We start from the raw sequence: 24,110 nt of genomic DNA, 5'->3' as shown, positions 1-24,110 counted from the left end.
AACAAATGCCTAAAGAGTTCTCTTACACTTCATCTCTCAACCCAACTGATGGTGGAAGAGGGGATTTAGGCTTCATATAAGGAGCAAACAAATCATAAAATGCTTTTTTTTTTCTCCTGATTGCACTGATACGCTAAATTTATGAGGAGTGAGGATGCAGATTAGGAGAGTTTATAAAACAAAAAATTGTAAAGATGTTGGATTGTATTAATTGTAGTAAACTTTAGGATGTATTGTTCAGAATTGGTTCCACTGTGCATCAGTAATTAATATTTGATTTCTCTTACTGGAGAATTTTGGACATCACTTGACCAGCCTTGCCTCTAATTCTTTGTCAGTAATAAAAAAGTAAGCAAAAGAGAAGATGACAAGTAGAATATGCTGTTACATATCAAAACCAAAATAATTTAAAAAAAAAAAGACAAAAGTAGTAACTTCCAAAATATTTATAATGTTTTATTAATAGCATCCAAAGCCACCTTACATTAACAAAAAGCAATAGAGCTTTTTCATTCTTTTCCTACCAGTGCATTTCCAAGTCCAGGTGAAAAGCTAGAAACCAGTAAAGCAGTGACATAGGCTGTAGGTTACAATGATGCACACCTTGTAAGTAGATCCAAACTGAGTATAGTAGTAGTTCATAAAAAACTGTAACCATAAGGAACTTTGGCCATTTCCACTTCTACAGTGTACTTCATTTCACAAAGTGTTGTAACTAAAATAACTTTTGTAGGAGCTGTAAAGATAACAATCAAAAGTTTTGCATCACTTTATTGGATATTCCGTGTTGGATTTACAATTTATGACTATACTGTGTGTAAGCTATTACAATACTACAGTGTATGTGTGTATTACAGAAACAGTCTTGAAATGTATGGACCTGCTTATATATTTTACAAAATGAACCAAAAAAAATACAATAAAACTGCATCCCAAGTGGATAATGTAAACGATTAAATTACAAAGCCTTTTCTTCAAAGTTCAAAATACTTAAATGAAAAAGGTATATAAAATGTAATAAAACATAAATTACATTTAAAGATCTGTACATGATTCATCTTGCAAGAAGCACAAAAACAGTATTCTGTACAATACTGCTTATTTTGGTCTTCTAAAATTCAAAAATCCATTTTCACTAAAAAGGCAGGAAACTAACAAGGTTTTACATGCAATCTAGCACTATCCTCACCAAAATCAGGTGAGTTCATAACCCTGCAAAAACTTTTAAAACGTAGAAATGCGTATCTTATGCCCTTTTCTGTACTTGACAACCAACATGCAACAGAAGTTGGATTGTTAAGTTAGTGCACAGCCTCTAATGTGTCTGCTTTTGGTTAACAATGTATTAAGGCTACTTGCTGCTAAAAATATGCAGCAGTGAAGGAACTCATTCACAGAGGAAATCAACTGATCTCATTGGAAGTCTCTGCCATAGTCCCTGGGAGCAATGTAAGAAAGACATTCTCTCTTTTCTCACGTTATGTCCCATTTCCCTAATTTTCTGCCTATTGTAATACAAACATGGAACAATATTCTTAACTTTTTTTTTCAGATTTAAAAAATAAACATACAATCTCTTGTCCATTATATCAAAGAGATAAATACTATATGCTAAGCTATCCATCACATCCAGGGCACTTCTTCACACTCAGAGCAATCCTGCGTGCTACTGTAGTTTGATTCCTTTTTCTGTTATTGACTTAAGAATAATTCATTAAAATTACGATCACAGATCATGATATACATGATTTGCAATGCTACTCCGCAATATGTTGCACAGCAACAGTACATTATAGTAAAGCAGCCTCTCAAGAACGGTAGTCAAAAAAATTAGAAACAGCAATTCTATACCATCATGTTTGTTGCCATCAGATTTTTGCAATGATCAATAAACTTGGTATATCATTACTGATTTTATTTGATTTTATTTTTAAGTTTGGTCAGTTGTGGCTAAAAAGTCAGATCAAAATGACTGATCTTAAGTCAAAGGGACTACAGTCTCCAACTGCACTGAAGTGATGTGAAACTTTCTCTTAGTAGTGAGTCCAATTTCATTAGGCTTCGGATTGAATCTCTGCTTCATCCATCTGAAGAGTGTCATTATCCCCTAGTAATTCTGTTTCTGGTACAGAACCCTCCTCCTCCTCCTCTTCCTGGACAGGTTTTTGGGCTATATCTTCTGCTCCATTATGTGTATCATCTGTACCCTCTGAGAGCAGAGCAGCCCTGTCGGCCACAGATGCATTGGAGGGTGCTGTTGTTACATAGCCTGTGCTGGTAGAACCACTCCCACTGTGATGGGAGCCTGGTTTTGGAATCATCTGTGGAGGAATTTGCTGTGGAGCCATTTGCATTGGGATTTGGACAGGGTAAAAATTTGGCAAGTAGGCACCATACGCTGGCATTGGTTGATAACCATTGACAGGAATGTAGAGCTGAGGAGGTGGGACCATTGGTCTGATCTGCCCTTTCATTTGTATGAACTGTGGTTGAGGGAAAGCTTGAGTTTTCTGCTTTGGTCCAACGTACCTAGCATTGCTGATATTACTAACGGGGCTTGTGCTGAGAGAACTTGTTTGTGTGGTGTTGCTTGCCCCAGAGGTTTGTGCTGAGCTGTTGTAATTAGAAATGTTTCCCCATGTTCTTAGTCTATTGTGAATATCTTTAAATCTTGGTCTTCTGTTGGGGAATTCATTCCAACATTCCAACATCAAAGTGTATATCCATGTGGGGCAGTCGTCTGGACATGGCAAAACCTGTCGATTCCTTATCATTTCAATGACATCCTGGTTAGAATAACCACAGTAAGGCTGCAGGCCATAGCTGAAAATTTCCCACAGCACAACTCCATAGGACCAAATATCTGAATCAACAGAAAATTTGCCGTACATGATAGCCTCAGGGGACATCCATCGGATAGGAAGAAGGGAATTTCCCATGAGTTTAAAGTAATCAGCAGAGTAAACTTCTCGGAAAAGGCCTAAATCAGATATTTTCACATTAAGCTTATCAAATACCAATACATTTCTGGTGGCTAAGTCCTTGTGAACGATATGATGACTTGAGAGGTATTCCATTCCCGCAGCTACCTGAGTCACAATGTGAAAAAAATCTGCTGGTTCCAGAGCTGATTTTACTGTCTTGTCATCATCAGTGCTGCCAACATCAGAATGGGGAGATCTCATAACTAAAAACTCATGGAGATCACTGTGGGAACAATAACTAAATATCATGCTGATGGGCTGTTCTTTTGTCACTATTCCCAGCAAGCAGACAATATTTGGGTGCTGTAAACGTGATCTCATCATTGCTTCGTGTTTAAATTCTTCCCGAAGAGCCAATTCTGCTTTGTCTTTGAGTGTTTTGATGGCAATAGCTTGTGTCTGTTCACCAGGCGTTGTACCAAACAGATGCCCCTTATAGACTTTTCCAAACCTTTCTTCCCCTAGCTCTTCCATAAACCTCACAGTAGATAGATTGATCTCTTTAAGTTTAGTCTGGAAAAAAAATCAAGTTAATTCATAGTGTTTTATAACACTACAATTCTCTATTAAAGACAAAACTAATGGTTACATGCTACCACAGGATGACTGTTTTGTCAAAGTTTCTTTTCCATTTACATCATTGTTGTATATTCAACTAGATCTTAATTTTACTCATAACCTTGAAATTGATACTATTATCAGAAGTCCAAATTTAATTGTGTTGGAAGGTGAGCATGATTATTTCAATTGATAAATACAAAAGAGCACCATATTTCTGCAAGTTGAAAAGATTATCAATTCTGGGTAAAATTGGCAGCTTTAGAAACAAGGGACTATTTGTTTAATCACAGGACAATCAGACCTGGGCAATCCCCATACAGCTCTGCCATTAAACCTCATTCCTTAATGGACTCACAAAATTAATACACAGTTTGGTTCAACTGGCAATGTCCATTCTTTTAGCTGACAGTTTCCTGAACAGGTGTTGCCAACTCTACCAAACTGTGTATTGTTTTTTTTGAGCTAACATTTTGTAAATACTAGGATAAAACAAAAATCTACTTTAGATCTGAACACAATTCTAACATGGAGACCTTTTAATTAGCCAGAAAATCATTCATATTCTGGAAGTTAAAAAATAGACTTTTATCAAAAATTTAAAAAGTCATTTTGATTGTACTGTCTTCTGAGGTACCCAGGCTTAGAAGAATACTGTACATAGACTCTTCCATATCCTTTTCCCCTGGTCCAATGAGGGCTTCAGCACATTGGAAACCAAAGTAGAGTAATTCGGAAGGAAAATTGTTGCATGTACTGCTGAAAACAAGCAAAACTACAAGCCGTTACTGGGGCAAAATTAAGAATGAATCAGATATCAAGATTTCTAGTCACTGAAGTAAGAAGACAAAGCAAAGAATGACTAGGAGTGCCAGTTACACACACAAATACAAACTACATCGAAATATTTTTTGTATTGAAAGCTGTATTGACAGTGGATTTGGGTGCTCAACTTTGGGAGATACCCCAAAGGGCCTGATTTTCATAAGTTGGGTGCTTTGTAAACACTCTGAAAATCAGGCCTTTTACAGATGCCTCAATTTGGCCAAAATGTGAGGCATTCAAAATCAAAACATTTTTCACAATCTTGGCCTTTAAAAAGTCTGCAAAAAATACCTGTTTGTGCTGATTAATAAGTGGCATTTCCATGTCCTGGCTAGGAGATGCCATCAACTGGCGACGTTGGGGTGTAGCAGCAGATGCCTTTTGTTTGTTCCTACACACGCAGACCAAGAAGAAAAGGCAAGCAATAACCAAAGGGATGGCTATGCTAGGAACCAGAATGTAGAGGATCCCCATTTTGCTGTTGTCACGTGGACCTGTTGGGATTTAAATATTTATTGTTTTCAGGTGATGCTGTTTTTTTTTTTTTAAAGTATTCAAAAGCAAAGTAAATTTAAAAAAACTCATGTGAATATTGAGACTAATCTTTAAACAAAAGAAGCAAATCACATGATTTTAAAACAGAAGTTACATTCTAAGTACAGGTTTCAGAGTAGCAACCGTGTTAGTCTGTATTCGCAAAAAAGAAAAGGAGTACTTGTGACACCTTAGAGACTAACAAATTTATTTGAGCATAAGCTTTCATGAGCTACAGGTACTGTACATACATCCGATGAAGTGAGCTGTAGCTCACGAAAGCTTATGCTCAAATAAATTTGTTAGTCTCTAAGGTGCCACAAGTACTCCTTTTCATTCTAAGTACAGGCTTTTAATTCCATCAGCCACAAACTAATTTTCTGTCAAATATTCCTGAGAATAAATGTTGAATGGACATGGCAACTAGTGGGTTCAAGGATACGTAACGAAAGCATTGTTTATTTTACATCTGAAACTCTATTATTGAAAAAAGAAAAGGAGTACTTGTGGCACCTTAGAGACTAACAAATTTATTTGAGCATAAGCTTTTGTGAGCTACAGCTCACTTCATCAGCTGCATCGGAAGCTGTAGCTCACGAAAGCTTATGCTCAAATAAATTTGTTAGTCTCTAAGGTGCTCAAGTACTCCTTTTCTTTTTGCAAATACAGACTGTTGTGCAATTGCATTAACTTGCTTACTGGATGAAGTACAGTGATTAGTCTTCATCATTATACATGTAGGTATGCACGCACGAGCGATCTCAATGTGATAAACTGCAGAGCCATATGTCAAACAGCCCTTATCATCCAACTTGAACCCTTTCATCAGCACTTTGCCCACTAATTTAACTCTGTCAACACTACTGTGTTGGCCCACAAAATATGAAATCTCTCCCCACCTCCAAATTATTTAGATACCATTGAATTTTTTGGTATCAAGGTAGTCTTGTTTCTCAGGCAGACACGGATAAAAAATAGTGTCAATATATTTAATAAAGGCTCTCTGAAGCATTTCTAAAATATTTTCTGTAAAATGTGTGGCATATACAGAGTACAGGACAGCATGGTATGGTACAAAAGGTTTTATTGGCACTCATGTGGGATGCCTTATGAAATTTGTGACTATGCCATTTGTGAATGCTTCCCTCCCAAACTCATATGAATAAAATCTTCATAACACATCATCATGTAATATACATTTTTCTTTTTAAGTCAAATCAAGTAATGAAGTGACGTAAACCAGAAATTTTACATTTTACAGTTTTAATTTTAAGTACTGCCTGTTTGTAATGAAGCAATGTTTGTGAGGCTTATACTTCACACTTATTGCAGCAGGGATTGTGCCTTTTTCCTTGTTCTGCACAGTAATGAGTTCACCTTTGGCACTCAAACTACCAGTAATGGCTCTAAAATGAATTCTATGCTAATGCATTGAAGCTAAAGGGACTGTACTAGAGTGTCACTATAGGGCAGGACTCCGTTGGGTTTACTAGGATGGCTTCTTGCTAATACTAAAGCAATACTGATTCATGAGCATTTTCACTACTAGGTATTTAGTCTAGAAGATTTATTTTAAAATCATGATCTGCATGGTGCCTTTGATTCTATGCTTTTGATTTTGTTTCCTATAACCAAGTATAATGCTTTATCTCCCTCTACAGGATGTGAATTATCATCTCCTTTTTCCAATGCAAAAGTTGGGTAAAGCCGACTTTTGTTGGTTTCTTGGCTTAGTATGCCATCCACCTCAAGGCCAGAATGAGAATCTATGTTCTCCAAACTAAGATGCCTTAGATAGAAACAGTAAGATAATGCTGAACAGTGTTACATAAAACCAAATTATTTCTTAATGTATATTCAGAGCAACACCAACTATATCAACCAAATCAGAAACTAAACTGTATACGGAAATATGATATATTAAATGTATGTAATATCATTAATTATGTCTCTGTTTTTTGCTCCAGAAATACAATAGGCAGGCAGTACAGCGTTCCAGGCAACAAACTTTGGCCTGAAAACAACATTACAAACGTGTAACAAGAAACAATGGTGCCACATTAGAACCAATGAAAACCTTAGAATTGTAAATTTCTCAATGAGTGATACTCTAACAATTAGCAATATTTAAAACCATAAAAGCTTTAGGACAGTAGTAAAGGGGAAATAAAATAATACATACTACAAGACGGTACTTCACACAGTTCCATGCGTACGTTTTTATTCTGTGTAAAACACCAGGGACCTTCCATCTGACTTCCAGGATTTCGGCAATATGCATGTCCACCTCCTAGCTCTGGAAACTGTGTGCTTGTCAGATCATGGTTATGAGGATGCTGGGAATTCCAATGCTGACAATTGTGGCCTGATTTGGTGACACTAATGGTCCCTCTATAATCAGCTCCAGAGCCATTGTAACACTGGTGATCTGTAACAAGGGATTTCACATAAAATTAAAATAAATGAAGAGAACACTTTATGTTTGCTGTTCTCACATGTAGAACTTCACCCATTAGAGGGAGTGCCATGAACCCTAAGAACCATGGGAAATTATACTTGCTATTAGCCCCTGGAGCCAGATTTGATTGGCTGACTCCTTCCCTTGCTTGGTTATTCTCTTTCCCCTGATCCCAGTTGCTTTTGTTTTCTCCATTCCCTCTGGCTGGTATCTTTTCCAACTCCCTGGCTGATTTTATCTCCTTCTTCACCACAAACACACCTCTTTGGCTGATTCTGCTTCTCAGCTACCTGGAACTAATCAGTTCCTAAGTACCTCTGCATTACAACTCAAATGGTTACATTTCATCCTAATTGATCCTGACCAGCTCTACAAAACTGCCCCTGCTGCTCAACTCTGCCGATTGCTAGAAGAGGAGGTGGTACTGAAGGGATGGGAATTCAGAGTAAGTTTAGCAGACTATGAATCTTGCCAGCTATCTACGTATAGTCATGTTAGTCTAATGTAGCTGAGCATGTGGGTATGGCGATCAGTTATAGGGGAATGGAGTAGGCAGAGAAAATTAGCAGTATATAATAACAACGAATCAAACCCTTGGATGCTAATAAAACACCCACAGATGCATGCATCCAGTATAGCAAGGAGAATTATACTCCCAGCTTGATTTGTGGGATTAATAGTCCATATTAAAAGAATGAAAGTTAACTATCCTAAAATGTATCGTTTCTTAACAATCATTTCAAGTGAAGCTTTTGTGACCTACTTAAAGATTATTGAAATTCAAACAAAACCTACTCGTAGATGGATACAGAGTCTCAGCCAAGAGGCCAAGGACTGAACAGGACAGGTGGGTGAACTGCACTCTTACTACACAGGGATCCTACAGAACAGAGTTGTTATACACTGATAGTGGCATGGGGAAGCTTTCACTTGTTTCTGGTGTACTTCTTGTGTGGATACAGGCCTTTATCTTCCAGAGTTGTCAGATCAGCAGCTTTCATGATCACTCAATTCCTCTAAGCTTCCCATCTAGCTCTATATTTTGCAACAGTGCAGGTTATGATCAGTATTATGCATTACGAAAGGCAATCAGATCTCCTTATGAAAACATTCAGTATGACAATAAGTTTATGTAGCTAGAGTCAACGTAGACCATCTCATTTTAAAATCTTGTCAGTGACAAGAGAAATAAAAAAGCTCAAAGCTTGAAACATTAAACCTTACATCTGTTGAGCCGTTCTACAGGGATCCCAATTCTTATGCAGTTGGCAGCCTCCAGAGTGTCAGGCAGTGGCAGGTCCTCACACTTGGGCAGTTGTAGTTGCATCAGGATGAGGGGATTGGACCTAGCAATGTTATATTCCTGCCTACAGAGGTCGTTCTCCAGAACTTCACATTCATCCCGACACAGCTCCCTTGGCTTGGGGGTCCGAGAGCGCTCATCACACAGTGGAAACACAAAGTGACAGAATGATGGGATGGCAAACTGTGAGCACTGATCAGATAAATGGGTAGAAGTGCCAATCATCGTAAACGCGGCTGGAAATAAGCAAAAATTACAGGATGAGCACTAGTACATAATAAATTAAACAAAACAAATAAAATAGTTTTTACGTTAACACAGCACCCTGCGTCTTGAAGGATCTCAAAGCCTATCTTCGTGCAGTATCAGTGAGGTGGAGTGTGGAAGCTAGGCAGACAAATAATGCACAGAACAATAGTGGAAAGGAAATACTGGCTAGACTTAATGGGGCAAACCCAAATGCTGTTGTATCTTTAACGTCCACACAGAGCGCATAGGACCTCAGTTTCGATGGTGTGATTCAAGACACCCTTATAGAATAAACTGTATGGTGCTTGATTTATTTGTCTTGGAAGGACTGAGCCAACCCTGTCAGGACTTGAATCTGTAGTGTCAAGTTTCTAGTTAGATCAAACCTGAGTTTAGATCACTAAGCCTCATGCTTTCTCCAGACATTTTCATCAATAAGCCAAGCAATCTTTATTTTCAATCCTTGCCAGACAAAAGGAAGGACTCTATTAACATTTGATGATATTTTACAATGAGAAGCCAGATAGCAGGTGCTGAGATAAAATGCATATTGATAATCCCAAAGCCCCAATCCTATTAAGACAAGTGTCAACTCACTAAGGACTTGATCCTCCCCATAGGCACTGAACGCCTACACACTGCCATTTATCTGGGAGTTTTCTTCAACATTTTAAAGAAGAGAGAACTAATGATGTGCATCATGTATCCAATGGATGAATCAAGCCCTAAATATAGGAATATTCCCACACACAAAAATTAACTTTGAGTTAGGGTTGTTAGACTGCTTATTCCATCAACACAAACCATAAAAAGCAAGGAAATAAGCTGTTAAATCATTCAATGCCCCGTCTATGATCCACTCATTAGGTCCTCTCCTCAGCTTCACCTCCATCCTTCCACCAACTATGCCAACATATCTCTTCCTGAACAGACAATGTGCTGCTACTTCAACATGAGCCCTGTTTACTGGTTATAAATTTTGGTGCTTTGATTATTAACATAGGCTTTCATCAGTTCTATTGTAAGTAGTTCTGTAAGTGTCTTCGTACTGGAAGACAAAGTGCAAGTAAGTGCAAGTAAGTGAGGTATTGTTTTCAGATGGCAAAATAGCTGTAAGATATGCTTCTCTGTAAAGTTTAGGAGAAAATGTCAATGTGAATGGGTGATCTAATTGTTAGTGACTGTTCAAAATTTGGTAGAGACAAGGTGGGAGAAGTAATATCTTTTACTGCACCAACTTTAACAACAGGTATTACCTCAGTCACCTTGTCTCTCTAATATCCTGGGATGAACACAGCTAAAATACTGCAAACAACTACATTTGGTAGTAATTTTTATGTAGGTATTACAGACTTCAGATCTGCATACATGAGTGATAGATGTATTATGAGGAGGACTTGGTATTGTTCTTGGTGTATTGTATTGGACTTGGTGCTTGAAGAGAACAGGGTTGGGGGTGGAGACAGCAGGGGCTGAAGTATGCCTCACACATGTGCAGGAACATCAGGAACGTGAGGGAGGCATGTTCTTACTGGTGCACCAGAGAGCCAAGGCAGCTGTGCTGTGGAACAGAGTATCTGCACAGAGGCTCTTGAAGGGCTTTCTTATCAGCACTGTTGCCTTGGTGCACTGGGGCAACCTTCAAGGCCTAATGCCTTGGCACGGAGACACTGGTGCCCCTCCACTCCTGGCCTACTGCACAAAAAGGCTCTTCCCTCTATCCTAGTAGTTTGCAAACTGTGGGTTGCAGAATGTAAGGCACTGGGTCACGGCAGCTCTGGTCAGCACCACTGACTGGGCCGTTAAAAGTCCCAGGCTAGTCCCTACCTGTCCTGGCTCCGTGCTGCGCCCCAGAAGCGGCCAGCAGCAGGTGCAGCTCCTAGGTGGGGGGGCCACAGGGCTCCAAGTGCTGCTTCCTCCCGAGCACTGGCTCCGTACTACCATTGGCCAGGAACCAGCCAATGGGAGCTGCGGGGAGGAGGGCATGGTGCCTATGGGCGAGAGCCACACGCCTCCGCCTAGGAGCCGGACCTGCTGCTGGCCGCTTCCGGGGCGCAGCATGGCCCGCAGTGCCAGGAGAGGCAAGAAGCCTCCCTTAGCACCCCTGCTGCACCGCTAACTGGGAGCCACCCAAGGTAAGCTCACATCCCAATCCCCTGCCCCAGCCCTGAGCCCCCCCCAAACCCAGAGCCCCCTCCTGTACCCCAAACCCTCATTCCTGGCCCCACCCCAGAGCCCGCATCCCCAGCCCAGAGCCCTGGCCCCCTCCCGCATTCCATCCCCCTGCCCGGAGCCCCCTCCCACACCCCAAACCTCTCATCCCCAGCTCCACTGGGTCACGGGATCAACAATTTTCTTCAACTGGGTTGCCAGAAAAAAAAAAGTTTTAAAACCACTGCTCTGTCCCCTGCACATCACCGATAAACCCTCATCTCTCCAAAGACTCACTCAACCCTTCATGTTTCTCAATCTGCCTGCTCCCCCAAAGTCTCCCTAGAAGCCATCCTCATATCCTCTAGCTTGCTTCCCTTATTCACCAGGTATACTTATCTAATTCTTCTTTGAACCCAGTTATACTTTTGGCCTTCACAACATCTGCTGGCAATGAGTTCCACAGCTTGACTATGCATTGTATGAAGTACTTCCTTACGTTTATTTTCAACCAGCTGCCTATTAATGTCATCGGGCCATCCCCAGTTCTTGTGTTATGTGAAGAGGTAAATAACACTTCCCTATTCACTTTCTGCACACCATTCATAATTTTATAGACTATTACCATATATACTTGATCATAAGCCGGATCGTTTATAAGCTGACCCCCCCCCACCCAAGATGGATAAGTAAAAATGGAAAATTTTTTATGTCCCATTCATAAGATGACCCTATAATTTAGCGGTCAGCAAACTTAGGCTCCTGGGCCATCAGGATAAGCTGCTGGTGGGTCGAGATGGTTTGTTTACCTCAAGCATCTGCAGGCACGGAGGTAAGCCTAATTAAACAAAGTGTCCCGGTGCACCAATTGCTTACCCTGATGAGCCAGGACAGAGATTGGTGGGTAAATTTTTTTGGGGGTGGGGGGGAAGAAGGGGGTCAGGGGAGTAATCCCTGTGGCCACCCCCCACATGACCCCACCCCTAGCCTGGGACCCCCCACATTCTCCCCATTCCATCCCTTCCCACCTTAAGAGGGCCAGGGGAGAATGTCTCTGGCCTGACTGGAGCTGCTCCAGCGGGCCAGACCGGGCGGCGTGGCTGCAGCATGTTCCAGAGGACTGGGCTGGGCGGCGCGGCCACAGCCTGCTCTGGTGGGCGGGGCCAAGCGGCATGGCTGTAGCCGACCAGCCCCGGAGCCGCAGCTGCTTCGGAGGCTGGGGGGAGAGCAGCATGGCCAGAAGTGGAGAGACTCTGGCCCAGCCTCTTCCCTTCTGGCTCTCCTTGCACCCTCTGTTGTGGGGAGGGGCTGTGTCCCATCTCTCCCTCTCTATACCCATTCATAAGCCGACTCCCTTCTCTGGTGCTTCCCTTTTTTACTAAAAAAATTTGGCTGATGAACGAGCATATATCGTATATCCCCCCGTTAGCCATCTCTCTTTTCTACGATGAGCAGCCCCAGTCTTTTCAATCTCACCTCATAAAGAAGCTGGCCCAAACCCCAAATCATTTCTGTTGCCCTTCTCCGTACTTTTTCCAATTCTAATGTATTTTTTGAAATGGGGCGACCAGAACTGCATGCAGTATTCAAGGTGCGGGCATACCATTGTGACATTATGATATTTTTCATCTGATTATCTATCCTTTTCCTAATGGTTCCTAACATTGTTAACTTTTTTGGCTGTTGCTGCATATTGAGCGTCTTTTTGCAGAAAATTATCTAAGATGACTCCAAGATCTCTTTCTTGAGTGGTAACAGCTAATTTAGACCCCATAATTTTGTATGTATAATTGGCATTATGTTTTCCAATGTGCATTACTTTGCATTTATCAACACTGAATTTTCATCAGCCATTTTTTTGCCCAGTCACCCAGTTTAGTGAGACCACATTGTGACTCTTCACAGTCAGCTTTGGACTTAACTATTTGCAGTAATTTTGAATGATCAGCAAATTTTGCCACCTCACTGTTTACCCTTTTTTCCAGTTAATTTATGAAAATACGTAAGCACTGGTCCCAGTACAGATCCCTGGTGGGCCACCTCTCTCCATTGTGAAACTGATTGTTTATTCCTACTCTTTGTTACCTATCTTTTAACTATTTAGTGATCCAGGAGAGGTCTTTCCCTCTTATCCCATGACTGCCTACTTTGCTTAAGAGACTTTGGTTGGGGATCTTGTCAAAGGCTTTCTGAAAGCTCAAGTGCACAGTATTGACTGGAACACCCTTGTCCACGTACTTGCAGACTCTCACGCCAAAGAATTCGAATAGATTGGTGAGGCATAATTTCCCTTTACAAAAGCTCTTCCCCAACATATTATGTTTCTATATATGTCTGATAATTCTGTTCTTTACTATAGTTGTAACCAATTTGCCTGGTACTGCCAGGATTGCCTCTGGGGGCTTTTTAAAAAATAGGTGTTACCTTAGCTATCCTCTAGTCATCTGGTAGAGAGGGTGATTTACTGTGACAGAGAGCTGAGGGCTAGCCCTTGAGACAGTATTCTGGTCAGTGTTAGTACTAATTACTAGGGTTGTCGATTAATCGCAGTTAACTCACGCAATTAACTCAAAAATTGATCACAATTAATCGCAGTTTTAATTGTGCTGTTAAACAATAGAATCCAAAATAGTTAATAAATTTCAATTGGTATGTTTTTCTGAATTTCCACGTATATTGTATTCTGTATTGCAATTGAAATCAAAGTGTATATTATTTTTTATTATAAATATTTGCCCTGTAAAAATGATATACAAAAGAAATAGTATTTTTCAATTCACCTCATACAAGTACTGTAGTGCAATGTCTTTGTCGTGAAAGAGCAACTTACAAATGTAGATTTCTTTTTGTTATATAACTACACTCAAACAGTGTAAAACTTCAGAGCCTACAAATCCACTTCAGAACCTACAGTCCTACTTCTAATTCAGCCAATCGCTGAGACAAACAAGTTTGTTTACATTTACAGGAGATAATGCTGCCCCCTTCTTATTTACAATGTCACCCGTAAGTAAGAACAGGTATTCGCATGGCACATTTGTAGCCAGTATTGCAATGTATTTACATGCCAGATATGCCAGACATTCATATGCCCCTACATGCTTCGGCCACCATTCCAGAGGACGTGCTTCCATGCTGATGACACTTGTTAAAAAAAATAATGTGTTAATTAAATTTGTGACTGTGGGAGAGTTGTATGCCCCCTGCTCTGTTTTACCTGCATTCTGCCATATTACAGCACGTTACATGTTACAGCAGTCTTGGATGATGACCCAGCACATCTTGTTCATTTTAAGAACACTTTCACTGTAGATTTGAGAAAACACAAAGATGGTACCCATGTGAGGTTTCTGAAGAGAGCTACAGCACTCGACCCCAGGTTTAAGAATCTGAAGTGCTTTCCAAAATCTAAGAGCAACAAGGTGTGGAGCACGCTTTTAGATGTCTGAAAAGAGCAATGCTCCAATGCAGAAACTACAGAATCCGAACCACCAAAAAAGAAAACCAACCTTCTACTGGTGGCATCTGACTCAAATAATGAAAATGAACATGCATCGGTCTGCACTGCTTTGGATTGTTTTCGAGCAGAACCCATCATCAGTATGGATGCATGTTCTATGGAATGGTGGCTGAAGCATGAAGGGAGATATGAGTCTTTAGCGCATCTGACACAAATATCTTGTGATGCAGGCAACGACAGTACTATGAGAACGCCTGGTCTCACTTTCAGGGACATTGTTAACAAAAAGTGGGCAGCGTTATCTCTTGTAAATGTATACAAACTTGTTTGTCTGAGCAATTGGCTGAACAAGAAGTAGGACTGAGTGGACTAGTAGGCTCTAAAATATTACATTGTTTTATTTTTGAATGCAGGTTTTTTTCTACATAATTCTACATTTGTAAGTTCAACTTTCATGATAAAGAGATTGCACTAAAGTACTTGAATTGGTGAATTGAATAAAACTATTTTGTTTTTTTACAATGCACATATATAAATATAAAGTGAGCACTGTACACTTTGTATTCTGTGTTGTAATTGAAAGCCATATATTTTAAAATGTAGAAAACATCCAAAAATATTTAAATAAATGGTATTCTATTGTTGTTTAATAGTGCGATTGATCAAGATTAATTTTTTAAATCACTTGATAGCCCTACTAATTACAGACTTTGGATATTGTTGCTCTCTGTTCATGCGAGAAGGACCAGGGAAGTGAGCGGGTGAAGGAATAAGGCTCCTAACAAGATTCCCCTGGAGAAAATACTCAGGGGGAAGAGAAGGAGACAAACTGAAAGCTAGGAGAGCCTGACAAAGGGAGTCCTCTGATTAGAGACACCTTGCCCCTCACTACCTACCCCTTTTGGAGAAGGGGTTGAAGCTGAGATACAGTGTAAAAGTGTGGACAAACTGACATGTATTGGTGGAGGGATTAAAACACCATAAATAAACAACAAGTTGGTGCTTACAAGCACTAAGGTCTCAGGGCACTCTGAGTTTGCAAAAGAGGCAAAGGTATCGCACGCTGCCCTGTCACAACTCAGGGCTTGTCCAAGATTTGCTTGTATCCATGAGAACAGAGAACTTAACAGAGAAGCTGGTGTAGAGATCTGGCAGTCTGGGTGACAAAGGGAACACTGCAATGATGGTGGAGCCACAAAGAGATATGCAGAAGACCCTCCTGACTTTCCAACCCCACAAGAAAGGAAACAGTCCTGGCTTGCCTGGTAGGCTGAGCAGTGAAAGAGACTTCAGGAATTTGTAAGGGAGCAAGCTCAGATTCAGCAGCAACTCTAGTAAAGTTTGGTGAGTCCTGTGATGGGAAACCGAGCACAGGACTCTGGAAGATGGGACCTGCAGGTGACTCTGATGTGGTTTTGCTTACTTTAGAAAAAGTGGACATAAGAGCCAGTTGGGACAGAACAGCTGCCACCCTGTTTAACAGGGAAGTACAGTTTGCGTATATGGCTCTCAGTAGAGACTTTGCCGTGGTTAAGGGAGCCACCCTGAACCAGGTGGATGTGTCCACAGGAAAATTTGCCAGAAATTGAGACCCATAAGATGGACTAGGGGGTTACAGCCCTGTGCATTTGCACAGAAATTAACAGACCGGGCCACTCATTGGTTAAGGCCTGATACCCAAACTGGAGTGGGAGGCAAGAGAGATTATGGGCTCTGATTCTGGAACAGTTTTTTCAGAGTCGCCCTAACAATACCAGAGTATAGGTTAGGTGCATCAACCAGTTAATTTTACAGAGGAGTTTGCAGAGGTGGACATTCCCAGAGTAAGTCATTGGGTTATGGGACTAGATCTGGGGAGGAGGAGGAGGAGGATTGGGACACCTACAGCCAGAAAGGGCCCCAAGAAGATGAAGGAGGAACCCAACAAAACTCTGGCAGGGGCTTGGGCCACAGTGTATTTCCAATGTGGACGTGACAGACATATACATAGACTGTGGGCTTTCATGGTTTTGAGGGTAGGCCGAGACCCCCAGGCAGGGAAGAAAAAAGAAAGTACTGTACCTACCATCTTAGTAATGGTAAGAAGGAGGCACCAAGATAGGGAGGAAGCGCCAAATGGATCTAGTGGACATGGCTTCATTTCTTTCGCTAATAAGGTGGGAGTTAATGAAACCACAGAGGATACTGGAGGTAGGGTCAAAACTGAATGTGTACATGGGGACATGAAATTCTGCCCGATGGTACAGGTGTCCCTGGAAGTCAAGGGGACATGAAGGTGGAAACATATAGAGGTAGTTGATGGATTGCCCCACTCCCTTGTAGTGGGCACAGAGGCCCCGGAGGGAGGAAATACAACCTGCAGAGCAAGGAAAAAAACGTAGAGGAAATAAATGAAATTATAAGCCGCGGACAGAGAAGTTTCCCCACTGAGGTGGGAGTGGGGCCAAACGGTTTGGAGTGTGGGAGGGAGCTCAGGACTGGGGCAGAGGGTTGGGGTGTGGATCTGGGGTTGGGGATGAGGGGCTCAGGGCTCGGTTAGAGGGTTGGGGTGCAGGGGAAGAGGGCTCTGGCTGGGGGTGCAGGCTCTGGGTTGGGGCCAGGGATGAAGGGTTTGGGGTGCAAGCTGCTTCGGGACTAAAGCGGGGAGAGAGGACTCCCTGCAACAGTACCTGGGCTTGGGCGGAGAGGTGCCTCTCCTTGCCACGATAGCTCTGGGGCTGGGGCTGGGGCTAAGGAATAGGCACCCCGCCCCTGGCCCATCCCCTTGCTGCGGCACATCTGGGGACTGAGTTGAGGCTGGGAGAAGGGTGCTCCGGCTGCAGCAGGTCTGGGCCAGAGCTTGGCCGCTCCTCCCCCAGCCATGGCAGGTTAGGGACCAGGCTGGGTTGGGGCCTGGGGAGGGGCGCCCTTCCCCCATAGGTCCCAGCCAGGCAGGTTCCCTGAGCACCTGTGTGGTGCTTAATAGGCTGCTGCATGGCCGCGCAGTTTACATGGAACTTAGGACCCCACCAACAACAAAGAGGGCACAAAGAGGGAGAACAACAAAGAGGGAGAACAGCTCAACAGGCTGCCCTTGGTGTGATGACATGTGGGCAGAGACATAATTATGAGGACAACCCTCATCCACCCAATGCAATTTTTGTGGGTGGAGAATGGATGGACCCTATAATAGGACCCAAAATGAACAACATGAGGACTAGAAGGGGCAGAAACCTGATAGATCCTCCTGTAAAGGAGGAAAAATATGAGGGAAGAAACTCCTAAGAACATAAGAACAGCCATACTGGGTCAGACCAAAGGTCCATCTAGTCCAGTATCCTGCCTTCTGACAGTGGCCAATGTGAGCTGCTTCAGAGGGAATGAACAGAACAGGTAAACTCCCTTCTGTTGGGAAAGGGGAGGAGTTATGTGACAGAGTACTGAGGGCTAGCACTTGAGCAATCAGTCTAGTCACTATTAGGACTAATTAGGTTTCCCTGGGGAAGACTTAATTGGACAATGGTGTGTACCTGGTTACCAGGCTAGATTGGTACTAGTGAGCTGATTAACAGGGAAGCTGTATAAAAGAGCACAGGAAGAAGGCTCAAAGGCTCAAGGGGAAGAGAAGGAGAGAAACAGAAAGCTAGGATAACCTGACAAATGGAATCCTCTGATTAGAGAAGCCTTATCCTCCACCCCCTCCTTTTGGAGAAGGGGTTAGTAAGTTGAGCTACAGTGTAAAAGTGTGGAAACACTGATGTGTTTTGGTGGAAGAATTAAAACACTGTAAATAAAATACATGATGGAGTTTACAAGCAAGAACATCTCAGAACACGCTTCGTGGAAGAGACGGGGGTACAGCACACCACTCCATCATCACACTTACATACCACAGTTAGTAGTTCTGCAGTTTGGTATTTGAGTTCCTTCAGAACTCTTGGGCAAATATCATCTGGTCCTGAGGACTTATTACTGTTTAATGTATTAATTTGTTCCAAAAGGTCCTCTGTTGACACCTCAATCTGGGACAGTTCCTCAGATTTGTCACCTAAAAAGAATGAGCCAGAATGCATGTGAATCAACATGCACAAAGAAAATTTGGAGTTCTTGAGGGCTGAAGTTGTTTAGCTAGAGAAACCCAAAGAAAGGTGAAGAAAATGGCAACTGTCAAGAAGGGTAAATTAAACAAACAAACAAACACACCACAGCACATCAGCTGGCTTTTCTTTAAATTGCAAGGGTTGGCAACACTGAATAACTGAATACTTCACAACACCACAAAATGACAAGCTACCATAGGTAAAATTTGCTCTTCAGTCCCTGAACAAGAGTATTTTTATTCTTTAGTGAAGTAAAAATTACTGCAAATACCACATTGTTTACTTCAGTGAAAAAACAAAAACTGATTTTTCAGTGTTAAATGATGCAACAATATTGCTAATCCTGAGCATTCAAAAATCATGAGTCAGATCTCCAATAATCATGAGATTGGCTTAAAATCATAAAAATAATAAATTTGGATCTCTGTTTATTTGCCTTCTGACTTTTTGAGTCTCTAGAGGTCATGTTTACAAGCTTTTCTCCAGAGCCATAAAGGCTGGAAAGTTTTTTTTTTAAATGAAAGCTGAGATTCTCAGATATCATATGACTTTAGGAGATAAAATTTTAATTAAAAATATCAAACATCAGCTGGCTTTTGTTTAAATTACAAGAGTTAGCAACACTGAACTGAACACTTCACAACACCACAAAATGTCAGACCACCATAGGTAAATTTTACTCTTCAGGCCCAGAACAAAACCCATCCCTACATGACATTTTAACTGCCAGTTTTAGCTTTGGACAGTAGGTGTCCCTACTACCCATTCACAAAGAGCCACAGTCTTCGCTATACAGTATATACCTCTATGCAAGTACAAATGGAGAGGTGTTTTTTTTTTCTTTTTTTAAGAGATAGCTGTTTCTCCACTAATAAGCAAACAAGCTCAATTCCCCAAATACTAAGATATTTGCTTAATACACTGAAGGGTTACATTTAAGAATCTCCACAACAACTGACCACATTGCAAAATCTATAGCAATTAGTCCACAAGGCATTTGGTAAACATCTCTCAAAATTCTTATACTTTTAAAATACTATTTGGTCTTGCCTTCTCATTACCACCTCTATATGCACTAAGGCCCCAATCCCGCAGTTGCCTCTGCATGGTAGATCCCTGCTCCTGCACATGGCCACATGGAAATCAGTGGCACTCTGGGCAGGCACAGGGCTAACACCTGCACAGATCTATTTGCAGGATCTGAGTGTAAGTGCTGTATCAAATTTTATTAATAAAGAAAACTGACATCAACTTCCGAAAAAAACATAATTCCAACCTCAGGCCTGCATACCAAACACACAACCCCCACAAACACCAATATTACTCAATCAGCATGTGGAAGGCCACATGTATATGGGAACAAAGTTAACTTGATCAAAAAGTAGCTACATTTTCTGGAAAACCTCACTGCAGCAAACATGTTAATCCTTTTCTTAAGAGTTCAAATATACAGTGATGATGGTGAGCTAAATGGTAATAAATAGGATCGTGTTTGGTTTGCTTTGCTCCTTAGCGATGTATGGATTTATCTGACTGCTCTAGCAGAGGGGCATTAGAATCAACCGCTGTTAATATCACTGATCACTCTGGTGTGGTTCTGTGAAGAAACTGAATGTTCATCTACTGTGCCGGAAAAATAATTAAACTTTTGAACACCAAATGTTTCTGAGCGTGTATCAAAATGGCGTTCACGGAAAGAATTAGCAGGAGTAGAGCATGGAAAGGTCATTACTTCGTTTATATAGATCAATGTTAAATCAGAACTCCCCTGGGATTTTGCAGTAAAAGGGAGGAAGCCTAAGGGCAAAGTCACCACAACAGTTTTTCATTACACTACAATGCACTTGGACTTTTAAAAATATACTTCCATTTGAATCTATCATGTAAAACACACCAATATAAATTACAAGCTGTTAAAAAGTCAAGCCTTTGACACTTCACTTGAGGTGAAAAATGTTTTTAACATGATAGCAGATTTTTGGCCTGTAAAACAATGTTTTTTGAATACAAGAGAGAGAAAAGGGATTGCTTGTTCAAACCTCACTATAAGGGTAACTTTGGCCATTAATTGATTAATTAATTGATAAGTCTATGATAATAAAACTAGTAACATTGGCACTTGAACTGGATACTGGAACAAATGATTATTGTCCCACTAGAGGCATATAATCCTACCAGTAATTCGGTTTTCAATTTCTCCTTGCATCTGGAGGGAGTCCACGTAAATGGTCCTGTTTCCAATGATTCGTGCACATGCAATTCCCCTGTAAGGCTGACAGAACCCATCTTCATGGTAATCTTCTCTGCAAAAGACAAGGGGATTCTATAAGTGCATCTGCAGATGTCCAGCTGTCCCCAATAAATTTTTAAGAAATATAGTCTTAAAATGACTTAAATCTGAAACTCTTCAATACTCCAGGTGCTACTGCCTCCCCATGCCTACCTTCACACCACTTTGGAAGTATTTATGGGGGCACCACTGCAAACATCTAATTCAAGAAAGAAGGTAAAAACCAAGAATAATCTCTAAATCATAGGCTAACGGTAATGGGATTTGACATATGAACCTATTAAAAAGCTGTTAAACTGAAACAGTAATATAGATCATGTTACACATCCTCATGAATTTCTAGCATCTGACTGCATTGAATACAATTAGGCAAGCAGTTGGCTCTCGTCTCCCACCTCCTTCTACAATTCTTTATTTCCTTAAGCAAATAGCAAAATAGGACTTGCCCAAGATTCATTTAAAATATGGCATAATTCTGAACCAAGAGTTGGATAAACAGAATGAAAAGTAATTAAGTGTTAACTTCTTTTCTACTCCCCTTGTTTAGATTCTTGAGACAGACACTCCTTTGCATGGGTGAATAAAGGGGAAATGGAGGGAAGCAAACCTGTCATGCTGTGGTCTCCCACAGGAGGGTCCACCTTATTATAGACTGCCATTTATTATATATTTGCCAAGTGCCTAACGTAATGGAGCTCTGACCTGGTTGAAGCCGCTAAGCCAGGGGTGGGCAAACTATGGCCCGCGGGCCGGATCCAGCCCCGGCACCTCAGGGCCTTGGATCCGGCCTGCAGGATTGCTCTCCCCTCCCCCCCCCCCCCCGTGGTGCTGCAGCTCCTGCGCTGCTCTCAGAAGCGGCTGGCCCCACGGACATGGTGCCCTGGAGGGGAACGCAGAGGGCTCCATGCATTGCCCTTGCCTCCAGGCACCACTTGCCACAGCTCCCATTGGCTGGGAACAGGGAGCTGCAGCCAATGGGAGCTTGGGGGGAAGTATCTGGAGGGGTGGCAAGGGCAGCCCGCGGAGCCCTGTGCCTCCCCCAGGGGCTGCGCAGGGACGTGGTGCCGGCTGCTTCCCGGAGCAGCGGAGCCTGCCCTGGCCCCGGTGTGCACTGCTGCCACCAGAGAGCTGCTTTAGGTAAGCAGCAGCGGGCCGGAGCTCGCACCCCTCCTGCCCCCTGCCCGGAGCCCCTTGCCACAGCCACACCCCTCCTGCACCCCAACTCTCTGCCCTGAGCCCTCGTCGCACCTCAAACCCCTGCCTTGAGTTCCCTCCTGCACTCTGCACCCCTCCTGAACCCCAACCCCCTTTCCTGAGCCCCCTCATACCCCAATCCCTTGCCCTGAACCTGTTCCTGCACACTGCACCCCCTCCCCCCGCACTCCCTCCCACATCTCAACCCCCTGCCCTGGCCCTGTATACAATTTCCCCACCCAGATGTGGCCCTCGGCCCAGAAAGTTTGCCACCCCTGTGCTAAACCCTACCACAATATACATGTTAAAAATTAATAAAATAATAATTCATCCACAAATGCTGAATGAAGATTAACCACCACAGAGACATTTCACTTTTCTCCAATGGGAACAAAGGACAGGTAGAATCGGAAGCTTTCAGGTCAAGTTAATTGCCTGTTTTCAGCTGCACACTCATTATCGTATTAAAACCTCATTTTCTAACAATTCCTAAATACTCAGAGTCCAAAAAAATTGAAGCGTTAAACAAGCTGCACAGTTTAGTCAGCCCAGACCACCCCAATAGGAAAGTCAATGATCTCCATAATGAGCTACATGAATATGAAACCCGTTTGACCTCTTTCACTAAGGCAAAGTTCAAACACTGATCATGAGGAACAAAGTCAGTTAAGAGAACTATGTGTAACCATAGCTTACCCTCCTGCTCCACCTTTCTGCCAGCATAAAGAATTTGACGGAATAATGAATCTAATTAACAAGGTTTTGGTGACAAGAATGGTAATCACTCAGGTTCAGTTTGTTTATTTGTCAGAACTTGCAAATATCGTTCAGATATGGTGTATATATACATTATAATACAGATTTTCTCTGTGGAATGTTATAGTCAACTACTGATTAATTTGAAATATGGCCTTGGATAGGCACAAAAATTAACAGCAATCTGATGTCAGAGATTCTGACAGAAGCAAGACTCTTGTTATTAAAATGCCATGTTCCAAATGAATCCTTTATATCTCTCTAATATAGTCCAGGCAAAGCACTAAAATGAGTCTGGCAAGTCTGGCTGACAACTTCAAAGAAAACGATCTCAAATGCTTATGGGTCAATATACTAAGAGATAAAGTGTAAGGTGGAGTATTAGCTAGTGTCTGCTACAGATCACCAAATCACACTAGGGAAACAGGATGATTGGCTCCTTATGCACCTACCTATAATGTGTAAGGGAAAAAAGCTGCATGATCACAGGGGACTTCAGTTTGAGTGACACATGCTGGAAGTCTCATGTTGCCAGTGCTAAAATATTATTGGAATTTCTATATATTATACACGACATTTTCCTAACTCAAAACATGTTGCAATCAACACAGGGGAATTCTATAATAGACCTGATCTTGACAGATAAAGAGGTACTGATCACAGAACTAAAAATTAATGATAGCTTAGGTACAAGTGATCATGACTTGATGATATTTATAATGTGCAAACAGAATAAAGTCCAAACCAGTAATATATACTTAGTACTTTAGAGGGGTCAATTTCACAAAGCTGAAAACTATTCTGAGCCAAATCAGCTGCAAGGAAGAATTTAATCAGAAAAATGTGGAAGATAATTGTGAATTGTTTAAGAATGTTTTACTACTTACCCAAGAAGCACAATCCCATAATCGAGGAAGAAGGCCATACTGGTGAAAATCAATCAATTTGCTCTGTGTGTGTGTGTGTGTGTGCACGCGCGCACGTGTGTCCCAACTCTCTGCCCTGAGCCCCTGTCGCACCCTGCACCCCAATCCCGAGCTCCCTCCTGCACTCCGCACCCCTCCTGAACCCAACGTCCTTCCCTGAGCCCCCTCATACACCCGACACCCCAATCCCTTGCCCTGAGCCCATTCCTGCACACCGCACTCCCTCCCACCCCCTGCCCTCCCTCCCGCACCCCAACCCCCTACCCTAGCCCTGCATACAATTTCCCCACCCAGATGTGGCCCTCGGCGCGCGCACACACACACACACGCGCACACACACGCA

General features: G+C 42.0%; 1 protein-coding gene across 2 annotated transcripts in view; it reads right to left on the bottom strand.

The window, feature by feature from the left end:
* Positions 1 to 435: 435 nt before the first annotated feature.
* Positions 436 to 24,110, bottom strand: part of ROR2 (receptor tyrosine kinase like orphan receptor 2) — a 223,908-nt gene continuing 200,233 nt past the window's right edge. For both annotated transcript variants that reach the window (XM_038403137.2, XM_043514831.1), the window contains 5 exons: positions 20,777 to 20,904; positions 8,584 to 8,898; positions 7,084 to 7,329; positions 4,659 to 4,861; positions 436 to 3,497 (listed from right to left, as the gene is read on the bottom strand). In XM_038403137.2, coding sequence (XP_038259065.1) covers positions 2,055 to 3,497; positions 4,659 to 4,861; positions 7,084 to 7,329; positions 8,584 to 8,898; positions 20,777 to 20,904 — 2,335 coding nt within the window. In that variant the 3' untranslated portion in view covers positions 436 to 2,054. The remainder of the gene's footprint in view (positions 3,498 to 4,658; positions 4,862 to 7,083; positions 7,330 to 8,583; positions 8,899 to 20,776; positions 20,905 to 24,110) is intronic.

The sequence above is a fragment of the Dermochelys coriacea genome, chromosome 5 (genome assembly GCF_009764565.3).
Source record: "Dermochelys coriacea isolate rDerCor1 chromosome 5, rDerCor1.pri.v4, whole genome shotgun sequence".
NCBI lineage: Eukaryota > Metazoa > Chordata > Testudines > Dermochelyidae > Dermochelys > Dermochelys coriacea.
The sequence above is the reverse complement of the archived record's forward strand: the minus strand, read 5'-3'. Positions and strand labels throughout refer to the sequence as shown.